General features: G+C 45.1%; 1 protein-coding gene across 2 annotated transcripts in view; it reads left to right on the top strand.

The window, feature by feature from the left end:
* The window catches only part of inha (inhibin subunit alpha), a 25341-nt gene extending 1994 nt beyond the window's left edge, over positions 1-23347 (top strand). Inside the window, exons 2-3 of one of the 2 annotated variants that reach the window (XM_048599312.1) lie at positions 21252-21501; positions 22549-23347. In XM_048599312.1, the coding sequence (XP_048455269.1) occupies positions 21258-21501; positions 22549-23273 (969 nt within the window). In that variant the 5' untranslated portion in view covers positions 21252-21257 and the 3' untranslated portion in view covers positions 23274-23347. Of the gene's footprint in view, positions 1-21161; positions 21502-22548 lie in introns of those variants that run through there. The other variant, XM_020529386.2, reaches the window with a different exon arrangement.
* The last annotated feature ends 1434 nt before the right edge of the window (positions 23348-24781 follow it).

Genomic DNA, 24781 nt, shown 5'->3' with positions numbered 1-24781 from the left:
TGCTTGGCCTGCTGTGTTCGTCCAGCTCTGCACCTTGTTATCTCTATTCTAGTAGCTATTGTGTGATGAACTGCTTTGGTTTTCATTCATTAAGGGGATGTGGGTGTTATTGACTAGGCCAGCATTTATTGCCCAGAGGGCAGTTGAGAGTCAATCACATTGCCATGGGTCTGGAGTCACATGTTGGCCAGACCAAGTAAGGATGGCAATTTCCTTCCCTAAAGGACATTAGTGAACCAGACTGATTTTTCCAACAATCGACAATGGATTCATGGTCATCGTTTGACATTAATTCCAGAATTTCATTGGATTCAAATTGCACCATGTCTCACAGTGGGATTTGAACCTTGGTCCTCAGAACATCACCTGGGTCTCTGAATTAATAGTCTAGTGATAATACCACCAGGCCATCACCCTCACCCACAAATGCTTCCCAGTAACATGACTAACAACTTAGATTTATAGATCATCGTTAACATTATAAACATCTCAAGGTGATTCACAGGAGTCTGTATGACCATGATTAACTTCCAGCCACATGTCCTCGCTAAGAACCTCTATTTTCATCTTTGTAATTGCCCCTTGACTCTATCCTCATTTTAGCTGATTGGCTGCTGATACCTTCTCTCATGCTGACATTCCCTCCTCCATTAAGAGTCTCCCTAAAGCATACATAGACTTCTTAAAGGGATAGCCAGGATAGATGCAGGAAATTTGTTTCCCTGGTCTGTGGGAGTGCCAGTGAGGACCTACAAGTAGGGGACACAGTCTCAGAATAAGAGATTGGCAATTTTTAGTATGCAGAGCTTGCTGTATAAATGCAGGGTTTTTTAAACACAGTTTAGCTCTGAAAACTTTAACCACCTCAGGCACTACAGAATTGTACTAACAGCACCGATGTTGTGCAGACAAGAATCCATTTAGGATCTCGAAACTGGCGCTCGATTGGTATGTAGGCATCATTGATATCAGAATGAAACCTGTTAACAGTGACTGCTGATCATATTGCTCCGACCATAATCTCTCCTTGCTTTCCTCTTCTTTAATTGAAGCAAATTTTCGGGAAGTGCTGTCACTCATTCCACTTAGGCACTGTCAGTCGGGCATTATAAAACATAGAACAGTACAGCACTGTACAGGCCCTTCGGCCCACGATGTTGTACCGACCTAATATCCTACTAAGATCATTCTACCCTGCATATCCTACATTTTACTATCTTCCATTGCAATGAAAATGGTCTCTAGGACAAACTTCGTAACTGCTAGTGCTGTCAACAAAGGCCACACATTGAACACCCTGATACCTTCTCATTACATACCCGATACCCCACAATGCACACCGGAAATTCTCTTATATAACAGATACCACCACATCACGCGCCCTTCTGCTCATTCAATACACACCTGATACCTACTTATTATACACCCTGATAGCCCTTTATTACACATTTTGATACGCACGCATTAGATACCCTGATATGCACTTATTACACATCTGTTACCTCATTTCACACTCAAAACCCCTTTATGCATTCATTATACTCTAATACCCCCACGTTACACACTCTGACACCCCCACATTACACGCCCCGATATGCACTCATTACACACTGAGATGCACGCATGACACATCTTGATTCCCCCTCATTATACATCCTAATGTCCCCCTCACTACACATGCTGACATCCCCTCATTACATATGCTGATTTTCCCAATTACCGTTAGCCACAGGTAAGGTCCCGGAAGAGGGTAGCGAATGTTGTGTCCTTATTCAAAAAGGGCTGCAAAGAAAAACCTGGAATTTAAGACCATAAGACATAGGAGCAGAAGGTAGGCCATTCAGCCCATCAAGTCTGCTCCGCCATTCAATCATGGCTGATATAAACCAGTAAGTTTAACATCTGTGATAACAAGGTGTAGAGCTGGATGAACACAGGAGGCCAAGCAGCATCAGAGGAGCAGGAAAGCTGACGTTTCAGGTCTAGACCCTTCTTCAGAAATGCTCCTCTGATGCTGCTTGGCCTGCTGTGTTCATCCAGCTCTATACCTTGTTATCTCAGATTTTCCAGCATTGGCAGTTCCCCCTATCTCTGAATCAAGTTTAACATCTGTGGTGGATAAGTTACTTGAGAAGATTCTGGGGGATAAGATAATACATGCATTTAGAAAGACAGGGTTTGATTCGGAGAAGTCAGCATGGCTTCATGCATGGGAGATCATGCCTCACAAATTTTTTTAGAGTTCTTTGATGAAGTGACCAGGAAGGTTGATGAGGGCAGGGCAGTAGACATAGTTTACATGGATTTCAATAAGGCCTTTGATAAGGTTCCACATGGTAGGCTTCGCTGGAAGGTTAGATCACATGGAATTCAGGGAGGGCTGGCAAATTGGATACACAATTGACTTGATGGTAGGAAACAGAGAGTAATAGTAGAAGGATGCTTGTCGGACCGGAGGCCTGTGACTAGTAGTGTGCCTTATGGGTCAGTGCTGGGCCTGTTGCTCTTACTGTTATCTGTATCAGTGATTTGGATGAGAACGTACAAGGCATGATTAAGAAGATTGCGGATGACACTAAAATAGGTGGTATTGTGGACAGTAAGAAAGGTATCAGGATCTTAATCAGCTGGGGAAGTGGGCTGAGAAATGGCAAACGGAGTTTAATATAGGCAAGTGTGAGGTGTTGCATTTTGGAAAGTCAAATCGAGGTCGGAGTTTCATGGTCTTAAGGAGTGTAGTGGAACAGAGGGACCTTGGAGTGCAGGTGCATGGTTCTCTGAAAGTAGAGTCACGGGTAGACAGGGCAGTGAAGAAAATGTTTGGCACACTGGCCTTCATCAGTCAGGGCATTGGGTACACAAGTTGGGAAGTTATGTTGCAGTTGTACAGGATGTTGGTGAGGCCGCACTTGGAGTATTGTGTTCAGTTTTGGTCACCTTGCTATGGGAAGGTTAAACTGGAAAGAGTACAAAAAAAAAGGATGTTGCCAGGACTCAAAGGACTGAGTTATAGGGAGAGGCTGGACAAGCTTGGATTTTTTCTTTTAGAGCATAGGAGACTGAGGGGGGCATCTTATATAAGTGTATAAGATATGGTGAGACATGTATAGGGTGAATGCATTCAGTCTTTTTCCCAGGGTTGGGGAATTGAGGACTAGAGAGCATCAGTTTAAAGTAAGAGGAGAAAGAATACATGAGAACCTGATGGGCAACTTTTTTTATACAGAGGGTGATACGCATATGGAATGAGCTGCCAGCAGAAGTGGTTGAGGCGGGTACATTAACAACATTTAAAAGACATTTGGACAAATACATGGATAGGAAAGATTGAGAATGATATGGGCCAAATGCAGGGAAATGGGGATAGCATGGATGGACATCTTGGTCGGCATGGAGCCATTCGTGTCTCAGTGCTGTAGGACTCTGACTCTACACACCCTGATAGATATTCACATCGATGCACACTGTGATATCTGCTCATAGGAAGATAGGAACAGCAGCAATTTGCCCCTCAAATCTATTCCCACACAGAACCAGATTGTGACTGATATGCAACCTACTCCACTTTTGCCCTTGCCCTGCATCCATTAATGCGTTTGGAGAATAAAAATCTATAAACCTTTATCGACCCCCGTAGAAAATGGAAAAGAAAGAAATTCCCCACAGGTCTGCTGGGCAGCATTTCACACTTCTAATTTTTTTACTGTGACAAACCAACTAAAATGAACATAATGTGCCCATAAATTACCAGGTAAAGAATATTTCAAGTAAAAATGTAAATTTCACTAAGTAGTCTGTACAACTATGTGTCTCAAGTGGTACTTGCATTATTTTCCAGCCAAATGTGGGAATACATGAAATTCCACAGACTTTTCAACTTCACTTCCACCATTTATAGTCATGCCGTTGAAGAGATCTGCTGCACAGAAAAAAGTCCTTAAGTCCATCAAGCCTGGCGCAGTCAAAAACAACTATCTAATTATTCTAATCCAATTTTGCAACACCCCTAGATTTCCACCAAACATTTCTCCTCTAAACCTTCTGCCACTCACCCTGAATCTGTTGCCTTGGTGATTGACCTCTTCACTGGGGAAAAGTTTCTTTCTGTTTACCCAGTCAATGTCTAACATAATTTTGTACAGCTCAATCATGTCCCCTCTCAATATCCTCTGCTTTAAGTAAAACAACCCCATTCATAAAGTCATACAGGATGAAACAGGCCCTTCAGCTCAACTCATCCACGCAGAGATAGCAGTGTGGAGCTGGAGGAGCACAGCAGGCCAGGCAGCATCAGAGAAGCAGGAAAGTTGATGTTTTGGGTCAGGACCCTTCTTCAGAAATGGGAGAGGGGGAAGGGAGCTCCGAAATAAATAGAGAGAGAAGGAGTGGGGCTGGGGAAGATAGGTGGGATGGTGATAGGTGAGTGCAGGTGGGCAGTGGTGGGGATTGGTCAGTGAGGTGGGAGGAGCGGATAGGTTGGGGAGAAGATGGACAGGTTGTGTCAGGTTAAGGAGGCAGAGATGAGAGGGATGGTTGGTCATGGGATAAGGCCGGAGGTGGGGAGATTTTGAAACTGGTAAAATCCACATTTAAGCCATTGGGCTGTAGGCTCCCAAGGCGGATTATGAGGCGATGTTAGGAAGGAAGAGGTTATTGGAGGGTGGCAAATGTTATTTTCTTGTTCGAGAAAGGGAATATGGAAAATCCTGGGAATTACAGATCAGTCAGTCTTACTTCTGTGGTGGGCAAATTATTGGAGAGGATTCCGAGAGATAGTATTTATGATTATTTGGAAAAGCACAGCTTGATTAGAAAGAGCATGGCTTTGTGAGGGGCAGGTCATGCCTCACAAGCATTATTGAATTCTTTGAGGATGTGACAAAACACATTGATGAAGGTAGAGCAGTGGATATGATGTATATAGATTTTAGCAAGGCATTTGATAAGGTTCTCCATGGTGGGCTCATTCAGAAAGTAAGGAGGCATGGAATCCAGGGAAATTTGGCTGTCTGGATACAGAATTGGCTGTCCAGCTCGGTGACCAGTGGTGTTCCGCAGGGATCTATTCTGGGATCTCTGCTCTTTGTGATCTTTATAAATGACTTGGATGAGGAAGTGGAAGGGTGGGTTAGTAAGTTTGCCGATGACAAGACGGTTGGTGGAGTTATGGATAGTATAGAGGGCAGTTGTAGGTTGCAATGGGACATTGACAGGCTGCAGAGCTGGGCAAAGGAGTGGCAGATGGGATTCAACCTGGAGAAGTGTGAAGTGATTTATTTTGGAAGATTGAATGTGAATGCAGAATACACGGTTAGTGGCAGGATTCTTGGCAGTGTGGAGGAACAGAAGGATCTTGGGGTCCATGTCCATAGATCCCTCAAAGTTGCCACCCAAGTTGATAGGTTTGTTAAGAAGACGTATGGTGTTTTGGCTTTCATTGGCGGGGGATTGAGTTTAAGAGCCGTGATGTTATGCTGCAGCTCTAGAAAACCCTGGTTAGACCACACTTGGAATATTGTGTTCAGTTCTGGTTGCCTCATTATAGGAAGGATATGGAAGCTTTAGAGAGGGTGCAGAGGAGATTTACGAGGATGCTGCCTGGACTGGAGGGCAGGTCTTATGAGGAAAGGTTGAGGGAGCTAGAGCTTTTTTCATTGGAGCGAAGAAGAATGAGAGGTGACTTGATAGAGGTGTACAAGATGATGAGAGGCATAGATAGAGTGGATAGCCAGAGACATTTTCCCAGGGCGGAAATGACTATTACGAGGGGGCATAATTTTAAGGTGATTGGAGGAAGGTATAGGGGAGATGTCAGAGGTAGGTTCTTTACACAGAGAGTGGTGGGTGAGTGGAATGCGCTGCCAGCAGTGGTAGTGGAGTCAGATGCATTAGGGACATTGCAGCGACTCTTGGATAGGCACATGGATGATAGCAAAACGTAGGGTAGATTGATCTTAGAGTACGATAATAGGTCGGCACAACATTGTGTGCCGAAGGAACTGTGCTGTACTGTTCTATGTCCAAGTCTGAAATCTGTACTGAAAACAATAACACAGGATCACAGCAGCTCAAACAGCATCCATGGAGAGAGAGCAAGCTAACATTTCGAGTCTAGATGACTCGCTCCATTTGTTCAGTGGCGGGAGTCGGGAGAGAGCACGAGGGGACTGTTGGGAAGGTAAGCTTTTTAGTTTAAAAGACTTACCTCGTGAGTCTGTGGCCTCCATTTGTTCAGCGGCGTGAGTTGGGAGAGAGCACGAGGGGACTGCTGGGAAGGTAAGCGGCGAGTATAATAATTTACTGTTGGTGCTTCGGGGCCTTCATTTTTGGTGGCGGAGGAGGAGGAGGAGACCGGGAGCGAGAGGACTCCTGGGAAATATAGATTGGGTGGAATCAAATCTTTTGGGGAAGTTTAAATTTAGAGGGGATGGCCGGCAGGGCAGTGCAATGTTCCTCCTGCAGGATGTGGGAGGTAAGAGCCAACAGCAGTGACTCTGTTGACTGCACCCAGCTCCAGCTCCTCAAAGACTGCATTAGGGAACTGAAGCTGGAGCTGGATGAACACAGGATCATTTGGGAGGCTGAGGTGGTGAAAGAAACAAGCTACAGTTACCCCTTAGAACGAAAGCAGTTGGGTGACAGTAAGGAAAGGGAAGGGAAGGGAAGGAAACAGTCAGCGTAGGGATCCCCTGTGGTCGTTCCCCTCACCAATAATTATCCTGCTTTGGATACTGTTGGGAGGGACGACCGACCAGGGTTAAGCCACAGGGACCGGGGTCTCTGGCACAGGGTCTGGCTCTGTGGCTCAGAAGGGAAGGGGGGAGAATAGGAGAGCAATTGTAGTGGGGGGTTCAATAGTTAGAGGCACAGACAGGCGGTTCTGTGAACGAGACAAACTGATGGTATGTTGCCTCCCGGGTGCCAGGGTCCGTGACGTCTCGGACCGTGTCTTAAGGATCCTTAAGAGGGAGGGTGATCAACCAGCAGTCATGGTACACATCGGTACCAATGACATAGGTAGAAAAAGGACTGAGAATGTGAAAAACAAGTACAGGGAATTAGGGTGGAAGCTGAAGTCCAGGACAAACAGGGTGGTTATCTCTGGATTACGACCAGTGCCACGTGATAACGAGGTAAGAAATAGGGAGAGAGTGCAGCTAAACACGTGGCTACAGGGCTGGTGTAGGAGGGAGGGCTTCCATTATGTGGATATTGGAGCACATTCTGGGGAAGGTGGGACCTGTACAGGAAGGATGGGTTGCACCTGAACCGGAAGGGCACAAATATCCTGGGAGGGGGGTTTACTCGAACTATACGGGATGGTTTAAACTAGATTGGCAGGGGGTGGGGAACTAGATTTGTAATTCAGAGGATGAGGTATTCAGCCTTCCAATAGACACAACAGGGAGTGAGGTTGTTAATGAAGAAATGCGGTCGATGAGCGAAATTGTGGACACAGGGATGGTTTGAAGTGTGTATACTTCAATGCTAGAAGTATCAGAAATAAGGCGGATGAACTTAGAGCATGGGTCAGTACTTGGAGCTACGATGTTGTGACCATTACAGAAACTTGGGTAACTCAGGGACAGGAATGATTGTTGGAAGTTCAGGGATTTAGATGCTCTAAAAGAAATAGGGAGGGTGGTAAAAGAGGCGGGGGACTGGCATTGCTAGTCAGGGCGAGTATTAGCAGCTTCTGAAAGGCAGTTCGAGAATGATATGTCTACAGAGTCAGTTTGGGTTGAGGTCAGGAAAGGAGCAGTCACTTTGTTAGGGGATTTTTACAGACCCCCTAATAGTTGCAGAGAAGTGAAGGAGCGGATTGGGAGGCAGATACTGGCAAGGTGCAGAAGTCACAGGGTTGTAGTCATGGGTGACTTCAACTTTCCAAATATTGATTGGAAACTTTTTAGTTGTAATAGTTTAGATGGAGCGGATTTTGTCCAGTGCGTTCAGGAAGGATTCCTGACACAGTATGTAGATAGACCAACACGAGGAGAAGCCACTTTGGATTTGGTGCTTGGCAATGAACCGGGCCAAGTGTCAGACCTGTTGGTAGAAGAGCATTTTGGCGGTAGCGATCATAACTCTGTTACTTTTACAATAGTCATGGAAAAGGATAGGTACATACAGATGGGTAAGGTTTATAATTCTGTTAGGCAAGAACTGGGTAACATAAAATGGGAACAGATGCTGTCAGGGAAGAGCACTATAGAAATGTGGAGATTGTTTAAGAAATGCAATACTGTGTGTGCTCGATATGTTTGTCCCTAGCAAGCAGGGAAGATGCGGTCGAGTGAGGGAGCCTTGGTTCTCAAGAGAGGTCAAACGACTGGTTAGGAAGAAGGATGCTTATATAAGGTTTAGGAAACAAGGATTGGAAAAGGCTCTAGCGGGGTACAAGTTAGCCAGGAAGGAGCTGAAGAAAGGGCTTAGGAGAGCTATAAGGGGGCATGAGAAAACCTTGGCAGATAGGATCAAGGAAAACCCCAAGGCTTTTTACACATACATGAGGAATAAGAGAATGACCAGAGAAAGGGAATTTGTGTACGGAGCTTAAAGAGTTAGGAGAGGTCCTTAATGAATACTTTTCTTCGGTATTCACAACTGAGAGGGACCTAGTTGTAGGCGAGGACAGTGTGAAACAGGCTGGTAGGCTAGAGGAGGTGGATGTTAGTAAGGAAGATGTACTAGGAATTTTGAGAAACTTGAAGATAGGTAAGTCCCCTGGGCCTGATAGGATTTATCCAAGGATTCTATGGGAAGTGAGGGGAGAGATCGCAGGGCCTTTGGCGATGATCTTTTCGTCCTCACTGTCCACTGGTATAGTGCTGGAAGATTGGAGAGTGACAAACGTCATTCCCTTGTTCAAAAAAGGGAATAGGGATAACCCCAGAAATTATAGGCCAGTTAGTCTTACTTCAGTGGTGGGCAAATTATTGGAAAGGACTCAGAGAGATAGGATTTATGATCACTTGGATAGGCACAGTTTGATTTGTGATAGTCAGCATGGATTTGTGAGGGGTAGATCATGCCTTAATGAATTCTTTGAAGAGGTGACCAAACACGTGGATGAAGGTAGAGCAGTGGATGTGGTATACATGGATTTAAGTAAGGCGTTTGATAAGGTTCCCCATGGTAGGCTCATGCAGAAGGTAAGGAGGCATGGGATAGGGAGAAATGTGGCAGATTGGATTCAGAATTGGCTGACCCTTAGATGACAAAGGGTGGTAGTGGACGGAAAATATTCAACATGGTGCTCAGTTACGAGTGGTGTACCACAAGGATCTGTACTGGGTCCTCTTCTATTTGTGATTTTAGTAAATGATTTGGATGTAGGAGTGAAAGGGTGGATTGGTAAGTTCGCGGACGATACGAAGGTGGGTCGAGTTGTAGATAGTGCGGAGGGCTGTTCTCAGTTACAAAGGGACATTGATAGGATGCTGAGCTGAGAAGTGGCAGGTGGAATTTAACCCTGAAAAGTGTGAGGTGGTTCGTTTTGGAAGGACAAATTTGAAAGCAGAATACGGGGTTAACGGAAAGATTCTTGGCAGTGTGGAGGAGCAGAGGGATCTTGGGGTTCATGTCCACAGTTACCTGAGAGCTGCCACCCAGGTGGATAGAGTTGTTAAGAAGGCGTATGGTGTGTTAGCTTTCATTAATAGAGGGATTAAGTTCAAGAGCCGTGAAGTTATGCTCCAGCTATAAAAAAGCCTGGTTCGGCCACATCTGGAGTATTGTGTCCAGTTCTGGTCACCTCATTGCAGGAAAGATGTGGAAGCATTAGAAAAGGTGCAGAGGAGATTTACCAGGATGTTGCCTGGAATGGAGGAAAGGTCTTACAAGGAAAGGTTGAGAGAGCTAGGGCTTTTCTCTTTAGAACAACGAAGGATGAGAGGTGACTTGATAGAAGTGTACAAAATGATCAGAGGTATAGATAGAGTAGACAGCCAGAGACTTTTTCCTAGGGTGGAGGTAGCTATTACAATGGGCTATAGTTTTAAAGTGAGTGGAGGTAGATAAAGGGGAGACGTCAGAGGTAGGTTCTTTACTCAGAGAGTGGTAGGGGCGTGGAATGCACTGCTGGAGAGGGTAGTGGAGTCGGCCTCATTAGGGCCATTTAAGCGGCTATTAGATAGGCATATGGATGATTGTATAAGGTGGAGGTGGAGGGTAGATAGACCTTAGGGTCAGGGTAAAAGTTCGGCACAACATCGTGGGCTGAAGGGCTGTACTGTGCTGTACAGTTCTATGTTCTGTGTTCTGTGTTCTAGATTCAAAACATTAGCTTGCTCACTGTCCACGGATGCTGTCTGACCCGCTGTGATCTCCAGCATTTGTTGTTTTCAGTGTCTCTAAACCTTTCCTATTTTTGTACCTGTCCAAGTATCTTTTAAATATTATAACTGTACCCATCTTGACAGTTTTGAACTCCTCTACCCTGCAAAAAAGACAAGTTCACCTTATCTATGCCCCTCATGATTTTATAAACCTCTATTAGGTCACCCATCAGTCTCCTACATTCCAGGGAAAAAGGTCCCAGCCTATCCAGCCTCCCCTTATAACTCAAACCCTTTAGTCTCAGTAACATCCTTGTAAATCCTTTTGCAGCCTTTCCAGTTTAATAACATCCTTCCTGTCGAAGGGTGACCAGAATTGTTCACAGTACTCCAAATGTGGTCTTACCATATCTTGTACAGCTGTAACGTGACGTCCCAACTGCTGTGCTCGGTACTCTGACCAATGAAGGCAAACATGCTAAACGCCTTCTTCACCACCCTGTCTACCTGTAATACCACTTTCAAGGAGCTCTGTACCTGCACCCCCAAGGGTTGGTGTTTCTCGGTATCTGTTTAACAACACTCCCCAGGGTCCTACCATTCACTGTTTAAGTCCTGCCCTGTTTGTCTTAACAAAATTCAACACCTCACATTAAACTAAACTCCATCTGCCATTCTTTGGCACACTTGGTCATTTGATCAAGATCTTGTTGTACTCTTAAATAATCTTCTTCACTGTCTACTGCACCACCAATTTTGTATCATCTGCAAACGTACTAATCATGCATCCTATACTCTCATCCAAATTGTTTATATAAATGATGAACAATGGTGGACCCAGCACCAATCACCAAACACCATTGGTCCATCCAATCGGTCTTCATAACTGAAATTCTCCAGCTCATGCAACATCCTGGTAAATCTCCTCTGCGTTCTCTCCAGTGCAATCACATCTCTCCTATAATGAGGATTTCAGAGCTGTACTGTGGCTTAACCAATGTTTTATATAGTTCCAGCATAATCTCCCTGCTCTTAAGCGCTATACCTTGACTAATAAAGGTGAGTATCCCATATGCCTTCTTAGTCACAACGTAAACAGAAGTTGCTGGAAAAGCTCAGCAGGTCTGGCAGTATCTGTGAAAAAAATTTCAGAGTTAAAGTTACAAGTCCGCTGACCCTTCCTCAGAACTGCCTTCTTAGTCACTTTATCTAGCTGTCCCTCTAATTTAACAGACTGGTGTACATGCACACCAAGGTCCCTCTGATCCTCAGTGCTTCTCAGGGACCAACCATTCATCATTTATTCCCTTGCCTTGTTTGTCCTGCCCAAATGCATCACCTCACATTTCATAGATTCATTTATCAATTGAATTCTATTTGCCACTGAATTCTGTTCAGCCCATCTGACTGGCCTGTCTATATCATCCTGTAATTTATGGCTATCCTCCTAACTATTTACCACCCTACCAATTTTCATATCACCCACAAACTTACTGATTAATCATCCTCCATTCAAGCTTACATCATTGGTTCCAGGAATGAGCAATTTCAGTGATTTTTTTTTTTATTCTTTAATGGGATGTAGTCATCACTGGCTGGACTAGCATTCATTGCCCATCCCTAATCGAGTTGAGAGTTAGCCACATTGGCTGTGGGTCTGGTGTCACATGCAAACCAGACCAGATGAGGATGGCAGATTTCTTCCCTAAAGGGCATTAGTGAACCAGATGGGTTTTTCCTGAAAATCAACAATGGTTCCATGACCATCATTAAACTCTTAATTCTAGATTATTATTGAATTCAAATTCCACCATCTACCATGGTGGGATTTGAACCCTGTTCCCAGAATGTTACCTGGGCCTCTGAATTAATAGCCTAGCAATAATATCACAGGGCTGTCAATCAGGATAGATTGAAGTAATTAGGACTGTTCTCCTTGGAGAGAAGAAAGCTGAGAGAAGATCTGATAGAGGTTTTCAAAATCATGAGTGGACTGGACGGAGTTGTTAGGGAGAGTTGTTCCTGCTCAGAAGAGGAACAGGAATGAGAAAGCATAGATTCAAAGTGATGTGCAAATGAAGCAAGGGTCATATGAGAAAAAACTTTCTCACACAGTGAGTAGTTAGGGTCTGGAATGCATGACCTGGAAATGTGGTGGAGGCAGCTTCAATTGAAGCATTCAAGGGGGGCATCAGATGATTATTTGAATAGAAATGGTGTTGAGATCTGGGGAAAAGGTGGAAGATTGGCACTAGGTAATAGGACCTGTGCAGGCACGATGGGTTGAATGGCCTCTCATTTCCCACCCAAAGAATTGGCCCTTAAATCACCTTTAGCAGCAGCCATTGTTCATCTTAAGTTCCCAGACACAATTAATACTGTAATGATGCACAGATACAAACCTTCTCTCATTTAGTCCATGCAAGTACTGATAGTCACAGAATCCTCAAACTCTTTTCCTGTCCCTTTAAGTGGCTTGATGGGCTCTGGAAAGACTGAAACAGCAAGAATTGTATTTTTAATTCATTCCTGGGATGTAAAAGTAAGAGTAAACCACATTGCTGTTGTTCCGGAGTCACATATAGACCAGACCAAGTAGAAAAGAGGGACCTAGGGGTTCAGGTACATAATTCTTTGAAGTTTGCATCACATACAGACAGGGTGGTCAAAAAGGTGTTTAGTATGCTTGCCATCATTGCTCAGTCCTTTGAGTATAGGTGTTGGGAAGTCATGTTCAGGTTGTACAGGATGTTGGTGAGATCTGTTCTGGAATACTGTGTCCAGTTCTGGTCGCCTAGTTACAGGAAGAATATTATTAAGCTGGAGAGGGCTCAAAAGAGATTTTCCAGGATATTGCCAGGTATGAGTTATAAAGAAAGGCTGGATAGCTTGGGTCCTAGGAGGTTGGCGGCACAGTGGCTCAGTGGTTAGCACTGCTGCCTCACAGTCCCAGGGACCTGGGTTCAATTCCACCATCAGGTGACTGTCTGCATGGAGTTTGCGCATACTCCCTGTGTCTGCATGGGTTTCCTTCTGGTTTCCTCCCACAGTTCAAAGATGTGCAGGGTAGGTGGATTGGCCATGCTATAGTGCCCAGAGATGTTTAGGTTAGGTGGATAGACATGGGAAAATGCAGAGGTAGGGGAATGGGTCTGGGTGGAATGCAGTTCAGTGGTTGGCAGGAGGGTCTTGTTGGCTGAGTGGCCTGTTTCCACACTGTAGGGATTCTATGATTTGAGAAGTGACCTTCTAGAAGTTTATAAAAAAGTAAGGTGTATAGATAAGGTTAATGGTAGTTGTCTTTCCCCAGGATGGGGAATTTCAAGACAAAGGGACACATTTTTAAGGTGAGAGGAGAGAGATTTAAAAGAGACATGAGGGGCAAATGTTTTATGCAGAGGATGGTTTATGTGTGGGATGAACTTCCTGAGTAAGTGGTGGATGAGGGTTCAATTACAATGTTTAAAAGACATTTGGATAAGTACGTGAATAGGAAATATTGGGAGGGATATGGGCCAGGAGCAGACAGGTGGGACTAGTTTAGTTTGGGATTATGTTCAGCATGGACTGGTTGAACCAATGGGTCTGTTTCCATGCTGTATGACTCTAAAAAGTGCACGTAAGAACAGCAGATTTTCTTTGCTAAAGGGCAGTGATGAAGCTGATTGATTTTAACAATATAGTCACCAATAGGCTTTTAATTACAGATTTTTATTTAATTCCAATTTCACCATCTGCCATGATGGGGTTTGAACCTATACCCTGAGAACATTAGCTTCAGATTCTAGATTAATAGTCGAGAGTCATTGACATTGCTGACTCCCCTTTGTGCAGTCAAAAATCCCCTGTCATTTCTCCCTTCCATTCTCTATTCCAATTGTATGATGCACACAGTAACACAGTCTCTGCTGTAGTCCCAGAGATCTGCTTCACTACAAGGATCTATTCAAAAACTGCCAAACAGAAATCGGTTCCTTTGGGGATGGCCTTGCTTGGTTTCTATCACATATATTCTCCGTGTCAAGCAGAAATACAGTCAATCCAGAATTGCTGTTGACCTCAATTGGCTTTTTTTAAAATTTAATGGTGGGATGTGCTAATTTCTGGCTGGCCAGTCTGTAATTGCTATTGAGAAGGTGGTAGTGAGCTACTTTCTTCAATTGTTGCAGTATTTGTTCTGCAGAGAGGGAGCAGAGGAGATTTACCAGGATGTTGCCTGGTATGGAGGGAAGGTCTTATGAGAAAAGGCTGAGGGACTTGAGGCTGTTTTCGTTAGAGAGAAGAAGGTTAAGAGGTGACTTAATAGAGACATACAAGATGATCAGAGCATTAGATAGGGTGGACAGCGGGAGCCTTTTTCCTCGGATGGTGGTGGCTAGCACGAGGGGACATAGCTTTAAATTGAGGGGTGATAGATATAGGACAGATGTCAGAGGTAGGTTCTTTACTCAGAGAGTAGTAAGGGCGTGGAATGCCCTGCCTGCAAAAGTGGTAGACTCGCCAACTTTAAGGGCATTTAAATGGTCATTGGATAAACATATGGATGATAATGGAATAGTTTAGGTTAGATGGGCTTCAGATTGGTTTCACAGGTCGGCGCAACATCGAGGGCCAAAGGGCCTGTACTGCGCTGTTATGTTCTATGTTCTATGTTCCAGGATTTTGAAGGAATGGCAATATATTTCCTAGTCAGGATTGTGAGTGACTTAGAGGGGAAATTGCAGATGATGGTCTTCCCAGACAGTAGTGGACATGAGGTTGGAAGGTGCTGGCTGAGGAGCCTTGATGAATATCTGCAATGCATCTTGTCGATGATGCACACTGCTGCTATGAACATCTGTGGTGGAGGGAATGGATGTTTGTGCATGTAGTGCCAATCAAGCAGGCTGCTTTGTCCTGGATCAAGCTTCTTGAGTGTTGTTGGAGCTGCGCTTATTCAGGCAAGTGGAAAGTATTCCTCCACACTCCTGACTTGTGCCTGGTTGATGGTTTCAGAGGGAAGTTAAAGAGTCAACCACATTGCTATGGGCCTGCACCTGAACTAGCTCCTCCACAAAGGCAGCACAATGACTAGTTTCAGTTCTGCATGCTCATCTTTCATTCCAGTTTACTCAAGACAGATCCATTCCCAACTCTTTGAAATTGGCCTTCCTCCAATGAAGTATTTTACCCTTGATTTTTCCTTGTTCCTCTCTATGGTTAATCAAACTCTTACTGACATCTGATCCAATTGAGTCACTTTATTCCCTGGAAACAGATGTTTCAGAGTCTGAATCATAACTGTCACGAAAATTCCACAAACAGACGTATGGAACCCTTCCCTCTCTTTGCACTATTAATATTCCAGACTTGGAGAGCCTACACTGGACACCTCGAATCGCTGGAGAGGTCCCATCAGTGTCACCTGCACAAGATCCTTCAAATCCAAGAACAGGAAAGGACAACTAACAGCAATACCCACTCCTGCCATTGAGGGGCCAGTCTATCAAAACCAGCTCCACTGGGCAGTACGTGTTACTCGTGAGCCTGACCCCAGATTCCAAATGAGACTGCTCAACTCAAAGCCTCCCTGAAGAGATCAAACATCCCCTGATGACTCATGGATACCCTAGCTTGTGAACGACCAAAAGGGAGAAGGTTCGCTCCGGAAGACGCATAAGACATTGGGAGACTCCATTGGGAAGATGCGGAGCTGAAGATGAGCTGTCAGAGGGAATGGCATAAACGCACAATCACCCATCAACCCAACCTTCCAAACGCAGCAGAAGCTGCAGATCAAGCATCAGACTTATCAGTCATCCCAAAAGCCATTGAACCCTGACTGGGAACAATTTATAAAAACATACAAACCAGGGACAGGAGCAGTACATGTGGCCCTTGGAGCCATGTTTGTGCTTTCTCCCCATGTCTCTTGTTGCCTTTAAAATCTAAAAAATATCAAAACTGAAAGAACTGCAGATGCTGTAAATCAGAGACAAAAATAGAAATTGCTGGAAAAGCTCAGCAGGTGTGGAGAGAAATCAGAGTTAACGTTTCAGATCAAGTGACCCTTCCGTCTACAGATGCTGCCAGACCTGCTGAGCTTTTCCAGCAATTTCTATTTTTGCCTCTTAAAAAAACAATCTTTTTTGAATATATTAATTTCAAATCACCCTCATACCTGAGAGGTTGTCTGAGGATAAGGAGAGGGAGAAGATCCCAGGCTATATTAGGACAGAGTGGACTGCGCAAAACCTCTAAGAGCACTCAACATGTGGCTTGACCGGGAGTTAATACTATCATATGATCCCTGCCCAATCTGCTGCCTTCCATTACACAGACTCTTGACGTGATCTGATGTCTCTTAAAGATGGTAAATACTCTGAAAGCGCTTCACAACCACTTCTTTTTACAACACAGAATGGCGTGGGTTTGATATTTTACTTACCAACCAGTTAGCTGAGAATTCAGGGCAGGGACGGGAAGCAATTTGCCTGTCAAGTGTTTCTTCCTCAGATCCCTACACTTTGCAGATTATTCGTTAAGCTGTCGTCTCCATGAGTCTCAGTGTGAACAGCAGACCGTCCTTAGGGATAGCCGTTTCAGCAGCAAGACTGTTTTAAATTCCGTGTGCAACTACCCTCCCCCGTTACCCTCAGCCATGCTCCAGTCTCTTACTCCCTCCTGCTCTGCTCTGCACCTCATTGTTTGAAGGAGCTTATCCAGCTGTCTTCTCTCCCAAAATAACCCCTGCCATCATGACTTGACAAGACCAATAGGAGCCGGACTGGTGGTTGGCAGTGTGTGGATGGTTGAGACCATAGTGGGAGGGGGATGTAGGGAGCAAAGGAGGCCACCATCCATTGACTGGCCAGCCTGCCAAGAGCAAGTTGACTGGTTGGGGGAGTGAGGGGATGCAGACTAAGTGGGAGGATCAGTGACTGCAAATCCCGTCCAGGAATTCGAAGACCCTTATCTGTGCTGTGGCAGAGAGTCAGAATTAGCTGATGCCAGCGAGGTGGTATGTGTCTACATTTAAGTGACATTGCAGAAGGATCTGTGCTCTCTTAGACACGCAATGTCTGGGAGGGTGACGGGGTGGGAGTGGAAGGTAGAGGGGGATGGTGGGACAGCCGACAGAATTAGAAAGATTGAAACTGCCTTGTCATTTGATACGAAGCAGCTGAACAGAAGTGAGGAAGAATTGATTGGACTTGGCTCATACACTGCTCCTGCGAGTTCAATCAAGAAAGAGAGCAAGAAAGCAGTCTTTGCATTTATGTAGCACCTCTCACTATTTCGGAAAGTCTGAATGTGCTTTACAGTGAATTAAGTACTCCTGAAGTGCAGTCACTGTTGAGATGTAAGGAATATTGTGACCAGTTTGGACAGAGCAATATTGTAATGGACAGAGCATTTGTGCAGCTTTTTTGGAATTTGATGGATAGCTAATGGCTAAGACACTGGGGACAACTACCCTGCTTTTCTTTAGAGTAGCGCCACCTGCAAGAGCAAGCCTCATGTGAAAGCTGGCATTGCAGCACTCTGTCTGTACTGTGCTAGAAATGTTACAAGCAGGCATACAGCATAGGAGCAGGAATAGGTCATTCCACACCTTGAGCCTGCTTATCATTCAATAAGATCATGGCTGAACTGTTTGTTTCAAATTCCTCCTTCCCATCCACCCCTTTGATTCCACTGCCTAACACAAAGCTACCCATCTCGGTCTTAAAAATATTAATTGACCCCAAGTTCCAAAGTCACACAACCCTCCAAGAAAGGACATTGTCCTTGACTCTGAGCTAAAAAGGTGACTCCTAATTTTAAAATAGAGCCCCCTAGTTCTGGACTGGCCAGCAAGAGAAAACATCTTTTCCATGTCCACCTGGTAACGACCATTTAGGATCCGATACACTTCAATCAAGTCACCCCTAATTCTTCTGAACTCCAGTGGAAATAAACCTAGCCTGTGCAGCTTTTTCTCATAAGACAACGTGCACATTCTGGGTATCAGACTGGTAACCGCCTCTGACCCTCCAATGCCACAGCTTGGATTTATGTGCCACAGGCATTTAGCACTGTGTTGATTGTGGAATGTTGCTGTGCAGAAATTGGACTAGCATGTTTCCTGCAACAGTGGTTGCATATCATTGGCCAGAAGGAGTTTTCGGATGCTGTGAGGCTATGTTAATGTGCTATACAAATACAAAGCTTCTTCTCCTTCCTCCACATCTGACACACCTTACCCAAGTCTCACTGCTGTTCTGCACTGTGGATGGTTTGTATCTCCAACCCTCGTCCCATTAAACACTGGCAGCGAGCTACCTCTCAGAGAGAGTCTCTATTAAGATGAAATGTTCCCTCTGCATGTGGTGCAATCCGAGTGACAGTAACGAATGATTGGAGAATGACATTGAGTCCAATTCTCTCTATATATAAAGACATTTATCAGCAAAGTGCTGATCCCTCGCATGACGTTAGTTCCCTGGAAATGTCGATTGGCATTCTGTGACATTGCTCACTTACTAAAGATTTCTTTAATGTTGCAGCCTCGATATCCAATTGGGCAACAGCAGTTTCTTTGGGGGAGAACTCAGCCTCTGCAGGGACCAAAATGCGTGCTACATATAGGTTCACACTGCAGTAAGAGATGAACCACATTTCATGCTGGTTAAAAAGCCCAATCGAACAGGGAGGACGTAAGAAATAGCAGCAGAAGTAGATCACTCAGCCCCTCAAGCCTCTTTCCCCATTCAACAAGATCACAGCTGATCTGCCCCTGGCCTCAACTCCTCTTTTGTGCCAGCTCCTCATAGCCGTCACCTCCCTGATGTTTCAAAAATCAGTCTACCTCCTCATCAAATACTTTACTCGATCAATTCTCCACTGTTCTTTGGGATAGAGAATTTCAGGCATTCACTAGCCTCTGGGAGATAACACAAGGCCATATTTTAAATGCAGCTTGACGTGCAAGGACTTGCCTTATCCTCACGTATATTTTTATCCTTTCATGGGGTGTGGAAGTCACTGGCAAGATCAGCATCAGTTGCCATTCCCTTGTTTGGTCATTTCAGAAGTCAGTTAAAGCCAACTTGTCACCATAGGATCAGGAGTCACAAGTAGGCCGGAGGGTTCCTTGCCTAAAGGGCATTAGTGAACCAGTTAGGTTTTTACAGCAATGATAGCTTTGTAGACAACATTACTGAGAGTATATTTCAATTCAAGCTTAATTTGAATTGGATTTACTAGTTGAGTGTGGGATTTGAACCCATTCATCCCAAAGTATTTGACCAGGCTTTTGATTATCACTGAAACATCGCTCCACAATCAAGAGTGACAAAGCTCCCAATTTTAAAAAGCAGGAGAGCTTTCCTTGGTGTCCTGGCCAATATTTATCCCTCAATCAACATTGCGACCCAAACTTTCCCACATTACAAGAGTGACTACTCACAAGTACTGCCAGCAGCCGCAAAGCACCTTGGGATTTACTGAGGTCATGAAAGGCACTGTAGAAATGCAGGTAGTTGTATCAATGTGGGATAAATCTCACTACACTGCAATCTCCCCATTGTATACTGATAAAAGGTGAGGGGATTGGAGGGAATGGTCAGACTCTGACAGGCTTCAGATCCATGGCTAAAAAAGACATCACAGCTTCCCATCCCTGCTGAGAACTCCTTTGGAGGTGTTTTCGCATCAGTGAAGATTTGGTTTGACCTCTCCCTGTCCCTGAGATCAGTCTTTCTTTGAATTTCAGCCATTGGAATGGCTGCTGTTTGAGGCCAAATTATGATTTTCTACAGCTAGAGCTTTGTGCTTCTGTGAGAAGATAACTCTGAATTCAAATCAGGAGACTCACGTCATTCAGCTAACAACAGTCTTGGAGGCCGTGCCCAATGTCACCAGACTATCAGAGTTCTGATAGTGGCAACTCTGCGCATTCACACTGAAGAGCTCAGTGGGGAGAGAGAGAGAGAGACAAAGAGCAGCAGGGTCAGGGGGCAGGTCACCGATCAGCACAATCAGGGTGAATGACAAGTCTTTCAGCTCAACCTGCCCTCCAAGCAAGCATTTGAGGGTGTGTCTGCTGGGATTGTAGGAGTTTTGAAGATCACACTAAAAGGACATTAGTATCATTCTCTCCTTGTCGAGCTGAGTCTGTCCTCGGCTCTGTCTGTAATGTTGTATTCTCTTTGTAACTAACCCCATTGTGTTAACTTTGTTCCTCTGAGTGCCTGTTGCTTGTATTGCATTTTCTTCTGTGCCTTTGCGCCTCTTTCGCTTTTTGCCAGTTTCAATCTTTCAATCTTATCCTCTGTCTAAGTCTCTCCGTCTCTCTCACTCACATTCTCCTCTTGGATCAGTATCTTGTTTTGTCTCATATTCTGTATTGCTGGCTCTTTCTCTCTGTCTGTCCACTGTGTTTGTGTCCGTCTCTGCCTCTGTCTCTGTTTGTGGGTGTATCTGTGTGCATGTATCTGTGGGTGACTGTGTCTGTGTATGTGTATATCTGTCTGTGTGCATTTATCTGTGCATGTGTGTCTCTGTTTTCCTGTGTGTGGTGTGAGTCTGTGTCAGTGTGCATTTGTCTCCCTCCCCAGTTATTCTGACTCAATTCCACTCTAGCTGTCTGACATTCTATCTGTCTCTCAAACTCTTTGATTTTATTCTTTCTGTCTTCCTGCATTCCTGTTTTTACTCTATCTGTATTTCTATCTCTGTCATTGGATCCCATTCTCTCATTTTCCCCCATCATTCTGTATCTGAATCACTAAATTCCTGCATTGTCTTAGAACCTCCCTCTTAATCTCTTTCAAGTTAGTTATCTTGTTTAGTGTGTATCTTCTACTCTGTGTACATATCTTCATCATTCTCTCCCTCACTCTGTCCCCCTCTGTCCCAATGTTCGGGCTTCACGCTTCCCATAAACTCCCTGGTGTCCCTTTATTCCTGAGCTTGTTGTGGATGGTGCTACTGATTCTGGTGTTCCAGGCCCCAATGCTGGAAACTGCCTGCTCAATGCACAGCCTGAGTGAGGATGCAATCATTGCAAAGGTGCAGGAGAAGATTCTGAAGAGCCTGGGGCTGACTGAACCCCCAGAGAACTGCAATGTAACCAGCCAGGAGCTGCGTAATCCGTTCAAAAGCCGCAGACTGACACGGCGCATCACCCGCTGGATTGGACATTACAAACCCAAAAAGGACAACGATAAATCGGAGGTCATCTCATTCCCCATAACCAGTAAGCTTTCTTTTGGCTTTTGTAAAACAAAAACGTAAAAATTGTGTAATTTTGTATGTTAGGAAGATAAATCCTGGCAGCACTGTTTCACAATGTCAGGCAGACCTAAGGTACTTTTCAACCAATTAAGTACTTTTTGAAGTATTGTAATGCGTGCAGTGCAACATCCGATTTCCACAGGAAGCTCCCACAGACAGCAGTGTAATGATGACCTGATAGCCAATTTGTAGTGATCATAATAGAATGGAGGCAGTGATATAACGTAATGTCACCAGACTAGTAAACCAGAACCCCAATCTAAAGGGTTCAAATCCCATAGCAGATGGTGAAATATGAATTCAGTTGAGGGAAGATAGCCTAATGAAAACTATGCACCGTTTAAAAATCCATCCAGTCAACCGATTCCCTTTAGTGAAGGAAATCTGCTGTCCTTACTCCGTCTGGTCTATATCTGACTCCACATCCACAGCAATGTGATTGATTCTCATCTGCCCTCTGGGCAACAATTGCCAGGTGATGTCCATTTCTGTTTAAGTACACATTTTCCCAGAAGACTGGTGTGAACTGCTCCCCGCTCTTCTTGGAAACAGATGCTGTGAAATCCTTTATGGCCTCCACTTAGAAAGTGGATAAGCTTGACATCTCATCTGAAAGAAAGTGCCTCCAAACAGTGTGGCGCTCCCTCAGTGCTCCAGTGCCAGACTAGGTTCTCAGTCTCTGAAGGGGATCTTAAGACCACCACTGCTGGAGTGAGAAGTGAGTGGGTTACCCACTGACCTGGGAGCCCATACACACACAAGTAGCATGAGATGTGGTTAAGATAATTGGAGTAAGCAGGTGGCACAAAATTTGGGTGGGTGGTTGGGTGGTTTGTTTTGAAGACATAATCAAATGAGAACGGTAACTGTTAAACAATGTTTGATATTCGCAATAAACAAACATGGAAGCAAAACAAGTGAATGCAAATCATTCGGTTTTACGCAAGTTTTGGCTATTTTATAACTCATTCCCCTCAATCTTCCCTTCCCCCCATACTTTTATTTTCAGACATACCATGTGATTTACAGTATGAAGGATTCGTGGGCAATTACAGTTACATCTTTCAGCCATCCCTGCACTCCCGTCGCAGCCAGGTGACCTCTGCTGAGTTCTGGTTTTACGCCGGGGTCCAGTTACCCCCAGGTGCTGACCCCCCGACTAAGCTGTACTTCCTCACTGAACCTGGCAGCTTTGCCCGGGCAGCGGAGAGCATGGCAGTTGAAGGACAGTGGGTAATCTTTCATATCTCCCAGTCCTTCCTCTCATATATCTCGCACAAGATACTTTTCCTTCAGGTCAAGTGTGCCAATTGCCAGTGTGTGAGGGACCAAGTGAATGTGCCCTTCATCCTGTCCACAGCGAAGAACTCGGGCCCTTCTCGATCGAGACGCTCGACAGTCCCTTGGTCCCCCGCCTATGTCAGTCTCCTTCAGAGGCCACCACCTCCCGAACTTATTCATGACGATTGCCATCGTTCTGCCGTTAACATCTCCTTTGAAGAATTGGGATGGGGCAACTGGATTGTTCAACCCAGTGTCTTCACCTTCTACTACTGCAATGGGACCTGCTCCAACTCCAACCGGCTGACCTCCAGCCTCGGCCTCAAGGTTTGCTGCACCTCAGTCCCAGGGACCATGAAGCCCCTGAGAGTGAGGACAACGTCTGACAGTGGCTACACTTTTAAATACGAGACTATCCCAAACATTATAACCGAAGAATGTGCCTGCATCTAGACTTTGCTTCCTCACCCTCAGCATGATGACAGAGTGGTCTTGGACTCTCAAGGAACTGAAGATTAATCAGAATCCAAAAGACAAATCCAAGGGATAGTAATGAAATAAATAAAGAAGCTGTATCAGTGCATTCATTGTTTATTAATTATGAAAATATTTGAGTTTTGGAAAGAAAGGAATATTTGATGGATAGTTGGGAAACATTTAATCAAATAACCAACAGTCCATTTGCTTTCCATTCTGAAACTAGACATCAGGCCATAAAATATAGCTACAGAAGTAGGTCATTCAGCCTATCTAGTCTGCTCTGCCAGTCAATTGGGCCAGGCTGATCAGATCATCCTCAACTCTACTTTACCGCCTTTACCCTATAACCTTAGATTTTCAAACGGTAATGGAATCTATCTATCTCAGCCTTGACTGTTCTCAATGACCCAGCCTCAAAAGCTCTCTGAGGTATAAAAAAGAATCCACAGATTCACTAGCTTCTAAGAGGAGAAATTCTTCTTCATCTCTGTCTTAAATAGGTGAATCCATACACTCAGATTTTGCCCTCTGGTCCTAGAACCTCCTACAAGGGGAAGCAACATCCCCATATCTACCCTGTCAAGTTCTCTAAGAATCTTGGGTGAGAGATAGTAGGAACTGCAGATGCTGGAGAATCTGAGACAACAAGGTGCAGAGCTGGATGAACACAGCAGGACAAGCAGCATCATTGGAGCAGAAAGGCTGACGTTTCGGGCCTAGACCCTTCATCAGAAATGGGGGAGGGGAAGGGGGTTCTGAAGTAAATAGGGAGAGAGGGGGAGGCGGAAAGAAGATGGATAGAGGAGAGGATAGGTGGAGAGGAAACAGACAGATCGAAGAGGCGGGGATGGAGCCAGTAAAGGTGAGTGTAGGTGGGGAGTTAGGGGGGGGATAGGTCAGCCCAGGGAGGACGGACAGGTCAAGGGGGCGGGTTATTGTGAACCGAGCGTAGGTGTTCTGCAAAGTGGTCCCCGAGCCTCCGCTTGGTTTCCCCGATGTGGAGGAGGGCACAACTGCACCTCCCAGTTGCGAACCATTTCAACTCCCCCTCCCATTCCTTAGACGACATGTCCATCCTGGGCCTCCTGCAGTGCCACAACGATGCCACCCGAAGGTTGCAGGAACAGCAACTCATATTCCGCTTGGGAACCCTGCAGCCCAACGGTATCAATGTGGATTTCACAAGCTTCAAAATCTCCCCACCCCCTACCGCATCCCAAAACCAGTCCAGCTTGCCCCCGCCTCCCTAACCTGTTCTTCCTCCCACCTATCCCCTCCTCCCACCTCAAGCTGCACCCCCATCTCCTACCTACTAACCTCATCCAGCCCCCTTGACCTGTCCGTCCTCCCTGGAATGACCTATCCCCTCCCTAACTCCCCACCTACACTCACCTTTACTGTCTCCATCCCCGCCTCTTTGACCTGTCTGTTTCCTCTCCACCTATCCTCTCCTCTATCCATCTTCTATCCGCCTCCCCCCT

Source organism: Rhincodon typus, chromosome 7, assembly GCF_021869965.1.
Source record: "Rhincodon typus isolate 14 chromosome 7, sRhiTyp1.1, whole genome shotgun sequence".
NCBI lineage: Eukaryota > Metazoa > Chordata > Chondrichthyes > Orectolobiformes > Rhincodontidae > Rhincodon > Rhincodon typus.
The sequence above is the reverse complement of the archived record's forward strand: the minus strand, read 5'-3'. Positions and strand labels throughout refer to the sequence as shown.